The sequence below is a fragment of the Neovison vison genome, chromosome 13 (genome assembly GCF_020171115.1).
Source record: "Neovison vison isolate M4711 chromosome 13, ASM_NN_V1, whole genome shotgun sequence".
In the NCBI taxonomy this organism is placed as follows: domain Eukaryota; kingdom Metazoa; phylum Chordata; class Mammalia; order Carnivora; family Mustelidae; genus Neogale; species Neogale vison.
In genome coordinates this window covers 93,294,295-93,310,653 of record NC_058103.1, presented here as the reverse complement: position 1 = coordinate 93,310,653, position 16,359 = coordinate 93,294,295, and the positions used below count along the sequence as shown (strand labels likewise).

At 41.8% G+C, this 16,359-nt stretch overlaps 1 protein-coding gene across 1 annotated transcript in view; it reads right to left on the bottom strand.

The window, feature by feature from the left end:
* The window catches only part of RYR3 (ryanodine receptor 3), a 515,475-nt gene that overhangs the window by 122,057 nt on the left and 377,059 nt on the right, over positions 1-16,359 (bottom strand). The window contains 1 exon segment of the mRNA XM_044230143.1: positions 12,198-12,333. Coding sequence (XP_044086078.1) covers positions 12,198-12,333 — 136 coding nt within the window.

Genomic DNA, 16,359 nt, shown 5'->3' with positions numbered 1-16,359 from the left:
GAGGACACCGTCAAAATGCCGGCTAGTACCACAGTCTTAGGAAGGCATGACTCGGCATGAAGTAGCGGCTTCCTTGCGCTTCTTTGCGTGTGCGTGTGTGCGTGCGTGCGCACACACACACACACACAGACACAGCTGTTGGCAGGAGGCTTCAGTTCCTCACCATGTGACCTCTCCATGGGGCTGCCAGAGTGTTCTCACAACACACCAGCTGGCTTCCCACAGAGCAAATGATCCGAGAGAATGAGGTAGAAGCTGTGATGCCTTTTACAACCTTGTTGCATTCTGTCACTTCTGCCATACCCTATTCATTAGAAATGACTCACTGAGTCCAGCTCACACTCCAAGGGAGATGAATCTATCTTTTGGAGGGAGATGCTACTGAAGAATTTATAGACATATTTTAAAACCATCACAGGAGTTAAGCTCTGTTTAATGAAAACTTCTACGAATCAACTTAGAAGTGGTGTAAGTAGAGCAGTAGAATAGGAACCCAGAAAACTTGGCTTCTCTTCCAGCTTTTTAGAAAATCACTATGTAGGCAAGCATGGTGCACTGCCTCCCCAGGTCTCACTTGCCTTACTGAGGTACTCATGCACCTTCTGATTTTTTAGAGTCTATTAGTCTACCCACATGCAGAAATTTCTTCCATTATGTCCAGAGAATCAGAAGGGCTGAGCCTGCTGCCCCAGTGTTTGAAATCAACTTACACTCAGCTCTCACATGAACTCACACTTGAACACACTTGACGTGACTCATGGCTCTGGAAAGCCCACCCTCTATCACAGCTATAGTCCTGGCCTTGAGCTTGGCCCGCTGACATCCTTTTTGGTCACCCAACTGCCTGCATTTCCAGTAAAATTCAAGATTATAAATACATACCATGTAAGTTTTAGCACTGTGTAACTAGATTCAGAAAATATTTCATTCAACTGAGTTTGAATAGCTCACTGGCATGCACTTACTGTCTTAAAACTCAATTCTTTAAAAGGCTAAAATTTTTATGAAGAAGCTCTTCTCCAAGTTTCATCCAATATATAAAACAGAATGTTTTTATGAAACCAGAATCCACATGAAGAAAATTCTCAGGAGATGCAAAAAGGCTAAAATAATCACAGTGATGATACGGTGGAAAGAATCAGTGAAAGAGAAAAACCAAGTAGTGTTCTGCAATTTGAGGAAGATAAAATGATGATGCTAAGCCCTAGGGCCATGCTTTCCGATGTCAGTCAACCACTGGTCAAACCTAGCATTTATACTTGACGTAATCACAGGAGGGACAGTTAAAGAAAAGCACGAGGAGAATCTATGTATTTGAGAGTAAATAATCTCTCAAATATTTATGGACATAACTCAAAGTTCACTACTTCCAAATGTTGTTGGCCTCTAAAACTTTAATCCGTGCTCCCAGTTGTCACTTTTCATTATAATAATGAAGCTAAAACTTGGAAATTTTAAGTGTCGAAAATGGACAAACTGCCCCCAATCCTGTTTTTCAAGCTTATTTAAATACCATACTATGATTTTTGTGGTTCTCAGGACAGAAACACTTATGGGTCAGCTGTGGTCTTCACCAGGATGCTGCCATCAGCCTAGCTCTTCCCACAATGATCAGTATTATGAATTTGATGGGGGCATGGACCACAAGATACAAAAGAATTTGAAAAACTGAGACTGAGTTCTATACTGAGTTTGCTATTGAAATTCATTTGCTAAGTTAACCTTATTTTACCTGAGATCTCAGATCTTCAGATCTGAGCTAATTGGGTGAGCTGTTACAATTGACCCAGGGAGCCATCCTTTGATTACTGAATTGTGGACATCTGTGGGGGATGCAGAGTGCACCCTGCAAGAGGAGGAACCTGGAGTGCAACCATTGCCACTAATTGGAGAGAGGGCAAAGGAAGAGAATTTCCAAAGACTGCACAAGGTAGAGAAGTAGAGAAGACGGCATAATTAGGGGAGAGAGAGAACATTCTTTTCCTAATTACCTGTAGCTTGGCAAGACAGACTGCCAAACAAACCTGCTACAGGGAAGCTGAATACTGACCTTGAGGGCATTTTTCAAGGGAGAGAGAGATCTGAGGTAAACTAGTTTTGCCCAAGGGCTTAGAACAATGTTTTGCTTGAGTTCCAAAATGAATAATGAGCTTAATAAGAGTGTGAGGGGTTCTCAGGGTCTTTCTTCAAAGGCTCTCAACACTGTCTTAACATTACTATCTTCTTTCAACATTCCTGACAAGTTGGATGGACGTGGCAATGATTCTCCCTGTTTTACCCTGAAGCAGTCATTCTCAACTAGTCATGATGCAATGATTTTACTTTCAGCCCATCAATGTTCTTACTTTAAATGTTCTGACTACATTCCCTTGCCTGGAATGTTTTCTTTCTTCCCATTACCTTCAGATAAACCCTTGATCTAGGTAGCTCCACTTCACCCTTGGAAGCCCTAGAGGATAAGGTCTTCTCAAACACCTTGCACTCTTCCTTTAATCACTGAATGGTTTGTATCTCTGTCTGTTTTTCTCACCAAACTATTTACTAAGAACAGTGCCTGTGTCCACATTATCTAACCCTGTATGCTCAAGCATCTTATTACCATCTGACACATCATAGGCATTCAAAAAAACTTCTTTGAATAAACAAATAGACTCCATTGAATAAATGAATAGAATCAAGGCAGATATCTGAAATGACAATATAGAGAGCTGAGGGTGACTATCCATTACCCGATCAGCTATCAGCCTTTGTTTGTAAGAGCCTGGGCTGTACATATCCTCGGATTTCAATCAGTCTTAAGGAAAAGAACATAATCCCCAATCAAGTCTTGGTGTGGTAAGAAAGAATACTGGAGCAAATGCCCAGCAAAAAGGCATATAGAATGTCTTAATTTATAACAATGTAGGGGTGATGGCCAGGACCCATAATCTTTTTTGGTAAAATCCAACTTTGAAATGTGGTTGGCAACTTGCATGAACAGAGTCATTCCAAGTGGTTGAGACATATGATTCCCTCCTTAGGGCTTTCTAACTTATACAGTGGAAGGAGCTGGGCATATGTCATAAACTACTGTGGCAGCACAGACAGCAAACGAAGAACTGTTTGCCCATTTGGTCTTTAATTCAACTATTCATTAAGCTCACATTACTCACTAGTCACTGATCTAAGTCCAGTGGACAAGCAGTGTAGAAGACAGGCAATCCTGGACCCCAGAATGAGATGAGTGGAATAGAAAAGCCTCAGAAGGTCTATATACATGCAGCAGAGTTCCCAAATGTCTTGCAGATATGTGAACAAGAAATAAATACTTATTATTCTATACCATTGAGACTATAAAGTTTTTTTGTTATGTAGCAGAGGCCAATTAATACAGGCTGAGAGTAGAAACAGGGAAATAGTTTCTATGCAGCTACAGTGGTCCAGGTGGAAGGTAATGATGGTTTGGAGTAGGATGTGGCCAGTAGAGATGGAGAGAAGTCCAAGTTGATGGATTCCAGGTAACTTTTAGACATCGAGTCTATAGAATTTGAAGTGGACTGAATGTGGGGATAAGGAAAAGTCAGAATGGAAGATGTCACCTAAGACTTTTGAGTATCTGCAAAATTAGCAGTGCTGGCTAGGGAGATGGGGAAGCTAGAGAACAAGTTTGGGGTGGATATACAAATTTAGCCCTAACATCTACAGAATTTGAAGTGCCTATTCAACGTACAAGTAGAAATATCAAGTAGTCAGCAGGTTACACAAGTCTGGGGCTCATGAAAGGGAAATAGGATGGCAATGCTTATTTGGGAGATCATTCGCAAGCATGTGGAATTTAAAGCTAAGAGACTGAATGAAAGTCTTACAGGATGGACTGGTAGAGTAGTCCAGAAATTCTGGAGGCTAGCATTTAGCTTCAGAATCACGCTAAAATGTGTCCCATGTATCTAGAGTTTGGATTCATAGGGCTTTTCATGAAATGTGTTAAATAAAACTTTAGTGAGACTGAAACCTGGAGTCAGAGTTGAGGTGTTCTCTAACAAAACAGAGCCTGCCTGTTAAATAAGGGCATTCTTACCGAGCTGATGAAAATCAATTTGTGATGAATGTCAGGATCATAATACTGTCACTTTGGGAAAATAATGCTGATGAAGCAAGCTTTTGCCCTGCTTTACTATTTCAATTAAAATCTGCAGTATTATGTAGGTTATCAATAAAATGATTGATAAAGAGCCCGTGTACATATGGATTCAGAACACTTGGGCTCATGCCAAAATGCTCAGCCATCACCACTGCTGGGATCCCACAGGCAGCAGTGGAGGAGATATGCTGAATAATTTACTAGGATGAAAATAACAGGGCCTCACAGCTTTTCACTCCAGCCAGATTTCCTCATTTTGATGCTCTGGGCATTCATTTGCCATTGGCTTCTTTATTTTGAGTAATTTTCTTTTTTTCTTTCTTTCTCTCTTTCTTTCCTTCCTTTTCTCTCTCCCACCTTTCCTTCCTTCTTTCCTTTATTATATTCAGTTAGCCAGCATATAGTACGTCATTAGTTTTAGATGTAGTATTCAACAATTTTCTATTACTTGTGTTGTTTTGACTATCTCTGGGCTTTTATAATTTCACTTGGAGTTTTTACAGATGAAGTCACATTTTCTTGTCACTATAAGCCCATCTTGACCCTAATAACTGATTTCCTTCTCCTTCTCAGGCATAGGGACTCAAGTAGGTCCACTGGGAGAATGAGGAAGGTGGTGTAGAAAAGATTTTTCAAGCCTTATAATTGGTGAGATGTTGTAACTCAGACATTAAGTACCTAACCCCATTAGCCATATCTCAATTGCACCTCATATTCTCTCTTCTCTCACCACAACAGCCTGAAGTGTCTCCTGAGTATAACACTGTGATGTTGTTTACAATTGTCTTAAACTGTTATTTAAATCTTTTACTCCTGGTCAGTTTTTCAAAAGTTTGCTTAATCTTTCCAACTATATTGTAAATGTGAGAATAAGAACAATGTCTCACACATTTTAACCCTAACCATCCCTAGTCTTCAGTATTGATCAAACTTTCTGACCCTGATAACATAAATATATGGATGGAAACCACCCAGCTGATTCTTTTAAGCATCTGTATCTACTGTGCCCTTCAAAGATACCATGCTATTTTGTGCTTTTGACCCTGATTTTTTTTTCCAGCTTTACTGAGATAAAATTGATATATCCTAAAAGATTCATGTCTCCTAGATCAAGGGCCTGAGTTATGCTCTGACCACACTACTCTGTTAAACTCTGCCCCTTTGTTTCTTCAAGATGTTATTCAACACTTAACCTCCCCCGCCCCGGGTATTCCCACTCTACCAGATTCCAATGAACACTGTCATTTTTGGCATGCCAGCAGTCATATGTGTCACGATGTAGATAGGTGTTGTCGGTTACAGAGTTTTTAGTAATTATTCCATGTATGTGTCTCATAATTCCACTTAGGTTTCCTCTGTTTCTGGCTTCGACTTATGCTTCAGGGTTGTTTGAGCATGTCTCTTATCACATCTCTCGGCCTGTCATATATACTTCACATGTCAACTAATGGGTACCTAAATTATGGCCACTGATGACGTATCTGCCTAGGAAAACAGGCTCAACAAAGCTAGGAATATTGTGTCCCTCACAACTAAGTTTATAGCCAGGGGAAGACATCACTAAAATACTCCAGGGACTCAAAGGAAGCACAGAATAACTTTCCCCTTTTTCACGTGGATTGGTAGGAAATCTTTCCTCCTTGGAAAGAGTTAATCAGACACTCAGACACATCTGTGTCTAGACTGGTTATAAAGTTTACAACTGCTGGGTAAATAGAAGCTTCTCAGCTTCATTACTCCCAGAGTAAAACACAACCCAAGGCTTCCGAGCAAGCTAATAAAAAAAGTAGAGAAAATTATATGCTTTAAGAAGTTTCTTTTAAAGACAAATCTTATTTAAGAAGATTTAATACTAACATTAAGAGAGACTAGGAAAATAATGTTAGAAAGAATTTTCCAATTCTTTTGATATAGCAAGAGTTTTTGATTTGGCTTTAAAATTTTTTTTAAAAAACATTAGTACCCAACAGTAATTAAACAATGCTGCGATTTTTGAACAGCTCAGAGGAGAAAATGCTCTTTCTTTTTGTTCATTCATTAGAAAGACCGTACTACCCAGACAATACTGCACAATGGTATGAGTAATGTTTGGCCTCTGGGGCCAAACTGCTCTGGTTCGAATCCTGGCTTTACGTCCTACTAGCTGTATGATTCTGGACAAGGCCCTTAACCCCTCTAAGCAACTGGGTCTTTTTCTGTAATATGAAGATAACTGTACCTATTTCATTGGATTTTTGTATTATGTGAGTTAATATGTCCCAAAGTGCTTTGATAAGTGCTCAATAAGGGTTAGCTGCTACCATCACCACCACCATCCTCACCAACTCCATCATCACTCACCCACCCCCCCACAGTCACCCCCACACTCCACTGTGTCAATCCACCACCCAACCATTACATCTCACCATCGCCCATTATGAGCACCCCATTGTCACTCATCGGTACCCACAACCATCACCATGCCTCGTGTCACTAACCAGCACCCACTTCAATCAACCCAAAGAGCTTCTATGACCACTACTTAACCATCATATACCCCCAACAACATCATCACCAATCACAACCCACTATCACCACCCCACCATCATCCACCATTGCCACCTGCCACCACCTATCATTACCCATCATGACCACTCCCCCCACCTACCATGATCACCTACAATACCTTTATCTTTCACTGCTGAGAAGAAGCCACAAAAAGTCCTTCTTAATCAATTCTTAGACATGAAAATTTATGAACGGCTTTGAGATCGCTAAAGAATCTACTCATTAGAGTCTTCCCATTTCGAATGCCCTACTAACCTTGTAAAGACCATGAACAACAATGACAACTATCATGACTGCACGCTTACTACATTTCTGGCACTTTGCTAATCTAAGTTTCCCATAGATTATTCCATTTAAGCCTTATAACAACTCTGTGAAGTGCATACTATTGTTTTCCTCTACTTAACATGAAGACATACACACACAAACTGAAGCTAGGAAAGTTTAAGTAACTTGCCTAACTTTGCAAAACTAGTAAGTGACAGAGCTATATTTGTACCCCAGACAGTCCGCTCTCTAGCCCAAAGTCTTCCATAACACTCCATTGTGCTTAAAGCACTCTTTCTTCTTCTTTAGGGGTTTAGGAAGATTCTAACGTTTCTTTCTCACACTCTCCATCTCTCTCTCTCTTTTGTGTTTCTCCTGGGACATCTACTCCTACTATTTCAACTACAGATGATCTACAAGTCTCTTCAGTCCCAGTCTTCTGACTGACTGATCTCTATCCTATAACCCCATAATCAGGGTAACCCCATTTGGGGTCACACACTGCAAAATCAGTGAATCACTGGTCTGAATGAAACCAAGCTCATTATCTTCTATTATAAACCATTTTCTCCTTTTCACATCCCCCTTCCTCCCTCCCTCCCCCCTTTCTTTTTTAAGAGGAAGAGGGGAAGAACAGAGGTAGAGGGAGAAAGAATCTCAAGCCGACTCCACACCCAGCATGGTGGCCTATATGGGGCTCAATCTCACAACTGATCATGACCTGAGCCAAAAATCAAGAGTTGGATCCTTAATCAGCTGAGCCACCCAGGCACCTCTCACATATTTATTTTTTTTCTCCCTGTGCTTAAATATCTAAGCTTCAATGTGACTTCTATTTCTTTTTATCAATGCAACCAGGCCCAACCACCATAATCATCATCATCACCTAGTTGGAGAAACACAATCTCTGTAATTTCTTTCAAATGTATCTCCCCCATTCCATTCCTACCACCACCATTATAATTTAGAAACTCATTATTCTAACTGGGTACAGAAGTTCCCAGTGGTTACTGTCAATCTCTCTCCAGTTAAAAAGGTTTCCCAGTTCTCCGCACACTGAATCTAATCTCAGCTTAGCATTTAGGTTCTGCCACAGCTGCCTACCTACCTTTTAAACTTCATCTCTTGCCACTGTCATCCACCCATCTGTCCTCCAGATCAACAGATCAACAGATCCTGCTATTTCCTGAGCACAGCAGGCTTTAGTCTTGAGGCCACTGCCCACTGCTCATGCCACTCCCCAGCTGGATCACCTTTCCTGCATCTATGCATCTGGGAAACTTGACCCCCTTTGAAGCTCTCTTCTTTTTTTTAAAATTTTCATTTTTAAAATTTTTTTTATAAACATATATTTTTATTCCCAGGGGTACAGGTCTGTGAATCACCAGGTTTACACAATTCACAGCACTCACCATAGCACATACCCTCTCCAATGTCCATAACCCCACCCCCCTTCTCCCAACCCCCCTCCGCCCAGCAAACCTCAGTTTGTTTTGTGAGATTAAGAGTCACTTATGGTTTGTCTCCCTCCCAATCCCATCTTGTTTCATTGATTCTTCTCCTACCCCCTTAACCCCCCATGTTGCCTCTCCACTTCCTCATATCAGGGAAATCATATGATAGTTGTCTTTCTCCACTTGACTTATTTCGCTAAGCATGATACCCTCTAATTCCATCCACATCGTTGCAAATGGCAAGATTTCATTTCTTTTGATGGCTGCATAGTATTCCATTGTGTATATATACCACATCTTCTTGATCCATTCATCTGTTGATGGACATCTAGCTTCTTTCCATAGTTTGGCTATTGTAGACATTGCCACTATAAACATTCGGGTGCACATGCCCCTTCGGATCACTACGTTTGTATCTTTATGGTAAATACACAGTAGTGCAATTGCTGGGTCATAGGGTAGTTCTATTTTCAACATTTTGAGGAATCTCCATGCTGTTTTCCAGAGTGGTTGAACCAGCTTGCATTCCCACCAACAGTGTAGGAGGGTTCCCCTTTCTCCGCATCCTCACCAGCATCTGTCATTTCCTGACCTGTTGATTTTAGCCATTCTGACTGGTGTGAGGTGATATCTCACTGTGGTTTTGATTTGTATTTCCCTGATGCCGAGTGATGTGGAACACTTTTTCATGTGTCTGTTGGCCATTGGATGTCTTCTTTGCAGAAATGTCTGTTCATGTCTTCTGCCCATTTCTTGACTGGATTATTTGTTCTTTGGGTGTTGAGTTTGCTAGGTTCTTTATAAATTTTGGACACTAGCCCTTTATCTGATATGTTGTTTGCAAATATCTTCTCCCATTCTGTCAGTTGTCTTTTGGTTTTGTTAACTATTTCCTTTGCTGTGCAAAAGCTTTCGATCTTGATAAAATCCCAATAGTTCATTTTTGCCCTTGCTTCCCTGGCCTTTGGCGATGTTCCTAAGAATATGTTGCTGCGGCTGAGGTCGAAGAGGTTGCTGCCTGTGTTCTCCTCAAGGATTTTGATGGATTCCTTTCTCACATTGAGGTCCTTCATCCATTGTGTGTGGTGTAAGGAAATGGTCCAATTTCATTTTTCTGCATGTGGCTGTCCAATTTTCCCAACACCATTTATTTAAGAGGCTGTCCTTTTTCCATTGGACATTCTTTCCTGCTTTGTTGAAGACTAGTTGACCGTAGAGTTGAGGGTCTATTGCTGGGCTCTCTATTCTGTTCCATTGATCTATGTGTCTGTTTTGTGCCAGTACCATGCTGTCTTGATGATGACAGCTTTGTAATAGAGCTTGAAGTCCGGAATTGTGATGCCACCAACTTTGGCTTTCTTCTTCAAAATTCCTTTGGCTATTCGAGGTCTTTTCTGGTTCCATATAAATTTTAGGATTATTTGTTCCATTTCTTTGAAGAAAATGGATGGTACTTTGATAGGAATTGCATCAAATGTGTATGAAGCTTATTTCTAATACACCTCCTCCATGAGGCCTGCTCTGATCTTCTCAACAGAATGTGAGTTTCCCTTCATGAAGCTCTACAGCACTCTGTCCCTTCCTTACTCTTATCACAGTAACCTCTGTTCATGTCTACTCCCCTTATTAGACTATACATTTTTGTTCATGTCTACTCTCCTTATTAGACTATACATTTTTGGGAAGCAGAAGCTATTTATCTCTTGCCAAAACCAAATGTGGTTTTTATATTATATTATAGAAACTTTATATATTATATACTTTTATAATATATATACTTCATACGATAGATTTTTAATTTTTTAAAAAAATTTTTAAAAAGATTTTACTTATTTATTTGACAGACAGAGATCACAAGTAGGCAGAGAGAGAGAGAGAGAGAGAGAGGAGGAAGCAGGCTCCCTGTCAAGCAGAGAGCCCCATGTGGGGCTCGATCCCAGGACCCTAGGATCATGACCCGAGCCGAAGGCAGAGGCTTTAACCCACTGAGCCACCCTGGCATTCCTATATTATAGATGTTTTAATATTATACTTTATATATTTATATATATAAGTATATATAAAATATATACTTTATATTATATAGTTTTTACTTTATATTATAGAGACTCAATAATAAATTAAATTAAAATGTACATATTGGGGTGCCTTGATGGTGCAGTTGGTTGAGCATCCAACTCTTGGTTTCAGCACAGGTTTTTATCTCAGGGTCTTGGGACTGAGCTCCTGCAAGAGGCTCTGAGCTCAGCACCGAGTCTGCTTGAGAGTCTCTCTCCCTCTGCCCCTCCCACTCATGCCCTCTTGCTAATAAATACATCTTAAAAAAAAAATAAACTGTGTATCTTTTCCTACTGACGGGCTAATTTGCTAGAGTTTGTTGCTTTACGAAACTGCACTACAGAGAATATGCAAAAAAGGCGTAATACAACCTGAAAGCAAAGGGAGTAGACTAAACATTTTGGTCTAGAGTTGAGTTCAATATGGTCATATGTAACCAGCATAAGCAAGTGTTGGAATTTGGGCAATCTCCATAGGAACAAAGCCAGTGGATTCCTTTACCTTCATAACCTATATAGACAGTCTCACTAAAATGACTCATAAAGCTCTTGAATTTGTGAAGGTGGCCAAGATGAATGAAGACATTAGTCTTGGATTGATTTGGTTTGTGTCAGACAGTCTACTCAGATAATTTAGTGAGATTTATGAATCCTTAAAAACCACTTAAAAATTTTTCCCTATCACCACAGTAACTCTGAATTAATTCTGCACATGTGGTCAATGGGATTGATCATGCAACGGACTATTAGAGGATTCACTGACCCTGGCCTCAAAGAAAATGGAATTTAGCAATGCTGGCGATGAACAGATAGGGACACTGAAGGGTACAGAGAGCAAAGAAGATAGGTGATCGAGAATCTGGCTGGATGAGACCCAGAAAGAAAAGGGGTGTGGGCAACCAGGACGATGGAAATCATTCACACATTAAGAGTAGAGTGTATTACCATATAGGAAAGTAAGCAGGTAGGATGGGCATGAAAGGAGACAAAAGTACACACAAATACAATGCTCACATCACAGCACTATACTCTGAGATAAATTCTTTTCCATAGAGAATATGGTCTGAGTGCTCATGGGCTGCCAGCCCTTTTTGCAAACATGTAATGAAACAAGCTGGATTTGTTAGCCTGGAACTCCAAACCAAGAGAACGAAGAAGGATCATAATTCTCATATGAATATAAGCAAATTAGTATTAGAACAAAATCTTAGGAGACAAGGTACATTTTCAGGAAAGCAGGCCACTTAATTTTACACAATATTCAGTATATTAGAGTCAGGGAACTAAATAATTTTTGTAGACATGGAATTCATTACACATGGGAAGTAATTTGTATTAAGAAGAATAGTTTTAGAGTTGCCACAGAAATACTTCTCTCCTGGGAGTTTTGTTACCTTTTATAGTTATTTATTCTTAATTTTTATGCATGCATGTATCCATCCATCTGCATTTAGCCTTGTGAAATAGGTGAGATGAAGATATTAATAATCCCCACTTTTACTGAGAGAAGAGGTACACAGCAGTGAAGAGCTCTAGCCTCTGCCTTGATTTTCTTGCTGCATCTGGCACTCAAGCTCAGTGTTCCATCCATCGGACGCTATTCTTGATCCTTCTCTGGCCTCATTCTCCCTGAGACTATTCTACCAACTGCCACTTATAGACAGGAAGAAATGCAGAGGACCTCTCTTTCCTTATATGTCCCCAAGTTTATGTTATCCTAGATCTGAAAGGCATGAGAAATCTGGGACTCACTGTTCACAAAGACGGCAAACCTCAGGAAGGACAGGTAACGTTCCCCTTCAATGGGGTTCCAGCCGACATCAGGGTATCCTTTGGCTAGAAGCATGGGGCAGCTCTGCAGGCCACAGCCTGCCAAGTAGGTCACCACCTGCCAACAACAGTACGAAAGTAAGTGTCTTAAGTCTTTTACAAGATAGCAGCCAGGCCTACAAAATTCCGGGAACAGAAGGGCTTTCATTCTCCTAGAAGCTAGAGAGAGCCCCAAACCTTTAACCTAATAATTCTGTGGGTTTGGGGGCGCCAGGGTGGCTCAGTGGATTAAGCCTGTGCCTTCAGCTCAGGTCATGATCCCAGGACCTGGGATTGAGCCCTGCATCGAGCTCCCTGCTCAGTGGGGGAACTTGTTTCCCTCTCTCTCTCTCTCTGCCTGCCTCTCTGCCTAGTTGTGATCTGTCTGCCAAATAAATAAACTCTTTTAAAAAATAATAATTTCATAGGTTTGAAACCAGAACTTCCAATTCATTATTGTTTTCAAGTAACCAATAGGACCGATTATCATTGTTAGGGAGGAATACTCCATGAGCTCTCAGTTCTTTGGTTTTCCCAGTTTTGGCAAGAGGGAGCTGCCATTTAAACACAGCCCTAATGGGATGCCTGCATGGCTCAGTAGATTAAGCATATGAACCTTGATTTTGGCTCAGATCATGATCTCAGGGTCATGAGATCAGCCCCCACATCAGGTTCTGTGCTCAGCAGGGAGTCTGCTTGAGATTCTCTCTCTCTTCTGCCCCTGTCCCCACTCACATGAGCTCACTCTCCCTCTGCCCGCCCCCTACAGGCCTAACTACGGGGCATCTGGGGAGATAATGGGTCCAGGTGGGCCATGTTCATTTGGTCATGTTATTTCAAGACCAAAATATTCAGTCACTGGTTGACTCTGAGTGGGCCCTTGACAGATTCGGGATCCCCACTTAAGTTCTGCATTAACAGCAATCATGGTTTCAAGTCCAAAGCCAAGATGTTAAGGTTGGGGTGGTGAGTGAAGGTGCCATGGCCACGTAAGGGCTGGGATTAGTAGTGTTCTCTCTGCTCTCAGGTCACTGGATCTTAGCCCTGTGATCTTGTAGAATAGTTTGGAACTTGCGTACTTTTTAGAAGATGTCAGGCAAAAAAAAAAAAAAAAAAAAAAAAAAAAGCGCCTGGCAAACAGGCCTTTGCTTGAGATGCAGTTGTTATTCTGATTTATCTTTTGACATTTTCTGTGTACAAGGAAAAGGGGAAAATCCATGGGGCTGCAAAATCCTCGAAAAATCCTTCATTTTTGATTCCCCAGAGCCCGGCACACAGCAGATGGTCAATAAGTGCTGTTCAAATGAATCACATATTTGCTGATGCCAAATTCTCTAGCCCTTTTGTAAGAATAATGTATCTGTGTCACAACTTATAAGAAATAATCACCACATTGTTTTTCTTCTTAAACCAGTAATGATACTATTCTGCTTGGAGCGTGGACTTGATTTGGCCTTTAAAATGTTAGGGAGAGGGTATGTGCTATGGTGAGTGCTATGAAATATGTAAGCCTGATGGTTCACAGACCTGTACCCCTGGGGCAAATAAAACACTATATGTTAATAAAAATCATTTTAAAAAATAAAAAAAAATTTAGAATGTCAGGGAAACATCAATAAAGGCAGGAGTTAGGCAGTGTTTTCAAGGTTACAGGTCGCAATACACTTCACTGGCCACTGAAATAAGCACCTGCATGTGGGGGGTGGTGGGGGGCTGTCATTCCATCTTAAGGGACCTAATTTCTGCTGTGATCAAGGGAAAGGGAGAACGGCAGCATTTCCCTCTCCTCTCCCTTCTCTCCTAGGAACCACACTTGGGTGATTTCCTGACACGGGTCTGAATAAAGTCTGTAGCCCCGTGCTGAGATGCTGAGGGACTAGGACCACTGGAAGATGGGGCAGCAGACCTCATCCTGTCCATTTGCTGATCTACTTAGGTCTCCCTTTTTTCCCTTTCCCAGCCTCCCGGCCTCTCCTTATCCCATCCTGCATCTTCAAGGGAGGCTTAGGGTTATTGTCAAGCATGGTCATTTAAGAGGGGTACTGAGTATTATTAACCTCATGGCCCTGCTTGTTTTAAGAGAACCATTAGCCCTTTTTCATACGGCCATCAGTTACCTCACCAACTAAAACACCGTGTTTGTTTGAGAGAGCGAGCGAGCGAGCCTGTGTGTGAAGGAGCAGTGGCGGAAGGGGCAAAGGGGGAGGGAGAGAGAGAGAGAATCTTCAGCAGGCTCCATGCTCCCTGACACAGGGCTCAATCTCACGACCTTGAGATCATGACCTCAGCTGAAATCAGGAGTCAGATACTTAACAGACAGAGCCACCCAGGCACCCCCAAAACACTGAGTTCTTGATGGCTGTTTCAGTGTATGCAGAGCAGAGTTTGAAGTCTGTCTCACTAGAAGGAGACCAGGAAGATCCATGGCATTTGTGGGAAAGCATTCACATAATGTACTGCTGGGGGCAGATCACCTGAGTCTGTGTTTGTATGGGTGTGTGTGTGTGTGTCTTATTTTGGATCCAATCAGTTCTTCTCGCTAAAACCAGGCTGTGTTTTCTAAAATACAAATCACAGGGGCGCCTGGGTGGCTCAGTGGGTTAAAGCCTCTGCCTTCAGCTCAGGTCATGATCCCAGGGTCCTGGGATTGAGCCCCACATCCGGCTCTCTTGCTCAGTGGGGAGCCCGCTTCTACCTTTCTCTCTGCCTGCTTCTATGCCTACTTGTGATCTCTGTCTGTCAAATAAATATATAAAATCTTTTAAAAAAATCACAGTGTGTCGCTCTCCTGCTTAAAGCCCTCTGATGGTTTCTTGGAGAGGTCCTACATAGAAGTCTTAGCATAGAACAGGTAAAGCAAGGCCTCTGGGGCCAGACTCTTTCCGATCCTGACTCTGACACTTAACAAACCCCACAACACTGAGCACATCAGCTAACTTCTCTATGCCTCAGTTTCCTCTCCTATAACTGGGAGTACTAACAAAAAAGGCATGTTCTGAGGATCATGGTCATGTGAGTTAATCAGAGTGGGCCCAGTACCACAGTGATCATGTAAGAGTATGAAAATCTACCATAAACAGTTATGGTAGCATCAAGCCCAATTCCCTATTGTCCCTCCTCACTCCCCAAGCACTCCCCCCAAACACCCCATGTTTCCTCACATCCACTCGCCCAGTTCTCAAGCACACCATACTCTTCTCACTAAACCTCACAAATATTCCCAGCACACTTCTCTCCATGGTATGTCTGCTTGGTTTCTACTCTTTCCTCAGCTCATCACTCTGCCGAGTGACCTTCCCAATCCCCTGGTCATGGTGAGTGGTGACTCTCCCACGCACTTCCAAACCCACTGTTCGGTGGATGACCTCTCACTTGTCCCACTTGCCCTCACCACATCAGTCTCCTTCATATTCCGAGAGTCAAGATAGTAGCCCCAAATTGAAGGGGAAAAGATGTAGGTGAATCAGCCTCCAGTCATCAGCACCAGTGGGGGTGCATTTCACAATCTCCATGTAAGGCAGCTCAGTTTTACCTCATCTGTTCCTGCAGAGAACGTGTGGGCCTCCTTTACCCATATACTGATTATACAGTTTTCTGTCATGTTTCTTTTCTTAGTGTCTAGACTTAAAAATTTGATGACACAGAACTGTATCAGGATCCCCAGGTGTCTGGTGGTGTTCCATGCAGACCAGTGAGGCTGGGCCTCCACATACAGAGAACACAAATATCCAGATATCCTTGTCTGTGGAGATGGCTCTCCCTGCTCCTAAGAGATGCTCTGGTCCTAATTATCACACTGCTGCCAATTACTCACTTTCTACCATATTTTCATGGAGCGCTGAATAGCTTCTTTTATTTTTTTAAATTTAAATATTTTATTTATTTGACAGAGAGCAGCAGAGGGAGAGGGAGAAGCAAACTCCATGCTAAGCAGGGAGCCCAACTTGGGGCTTGATCCCAGGACCCTATCATGACATGAGCTGAAGGCAAACACTCAAGTGAGAGAACCACCCAGGTGTCCCTGTTGAAGAGCTTCTGATGGAGACCCAGTCTCTGGTCTATATTTCCTTGGTGTGGCTGCACTATAGACAGGATAGAGCAAGCA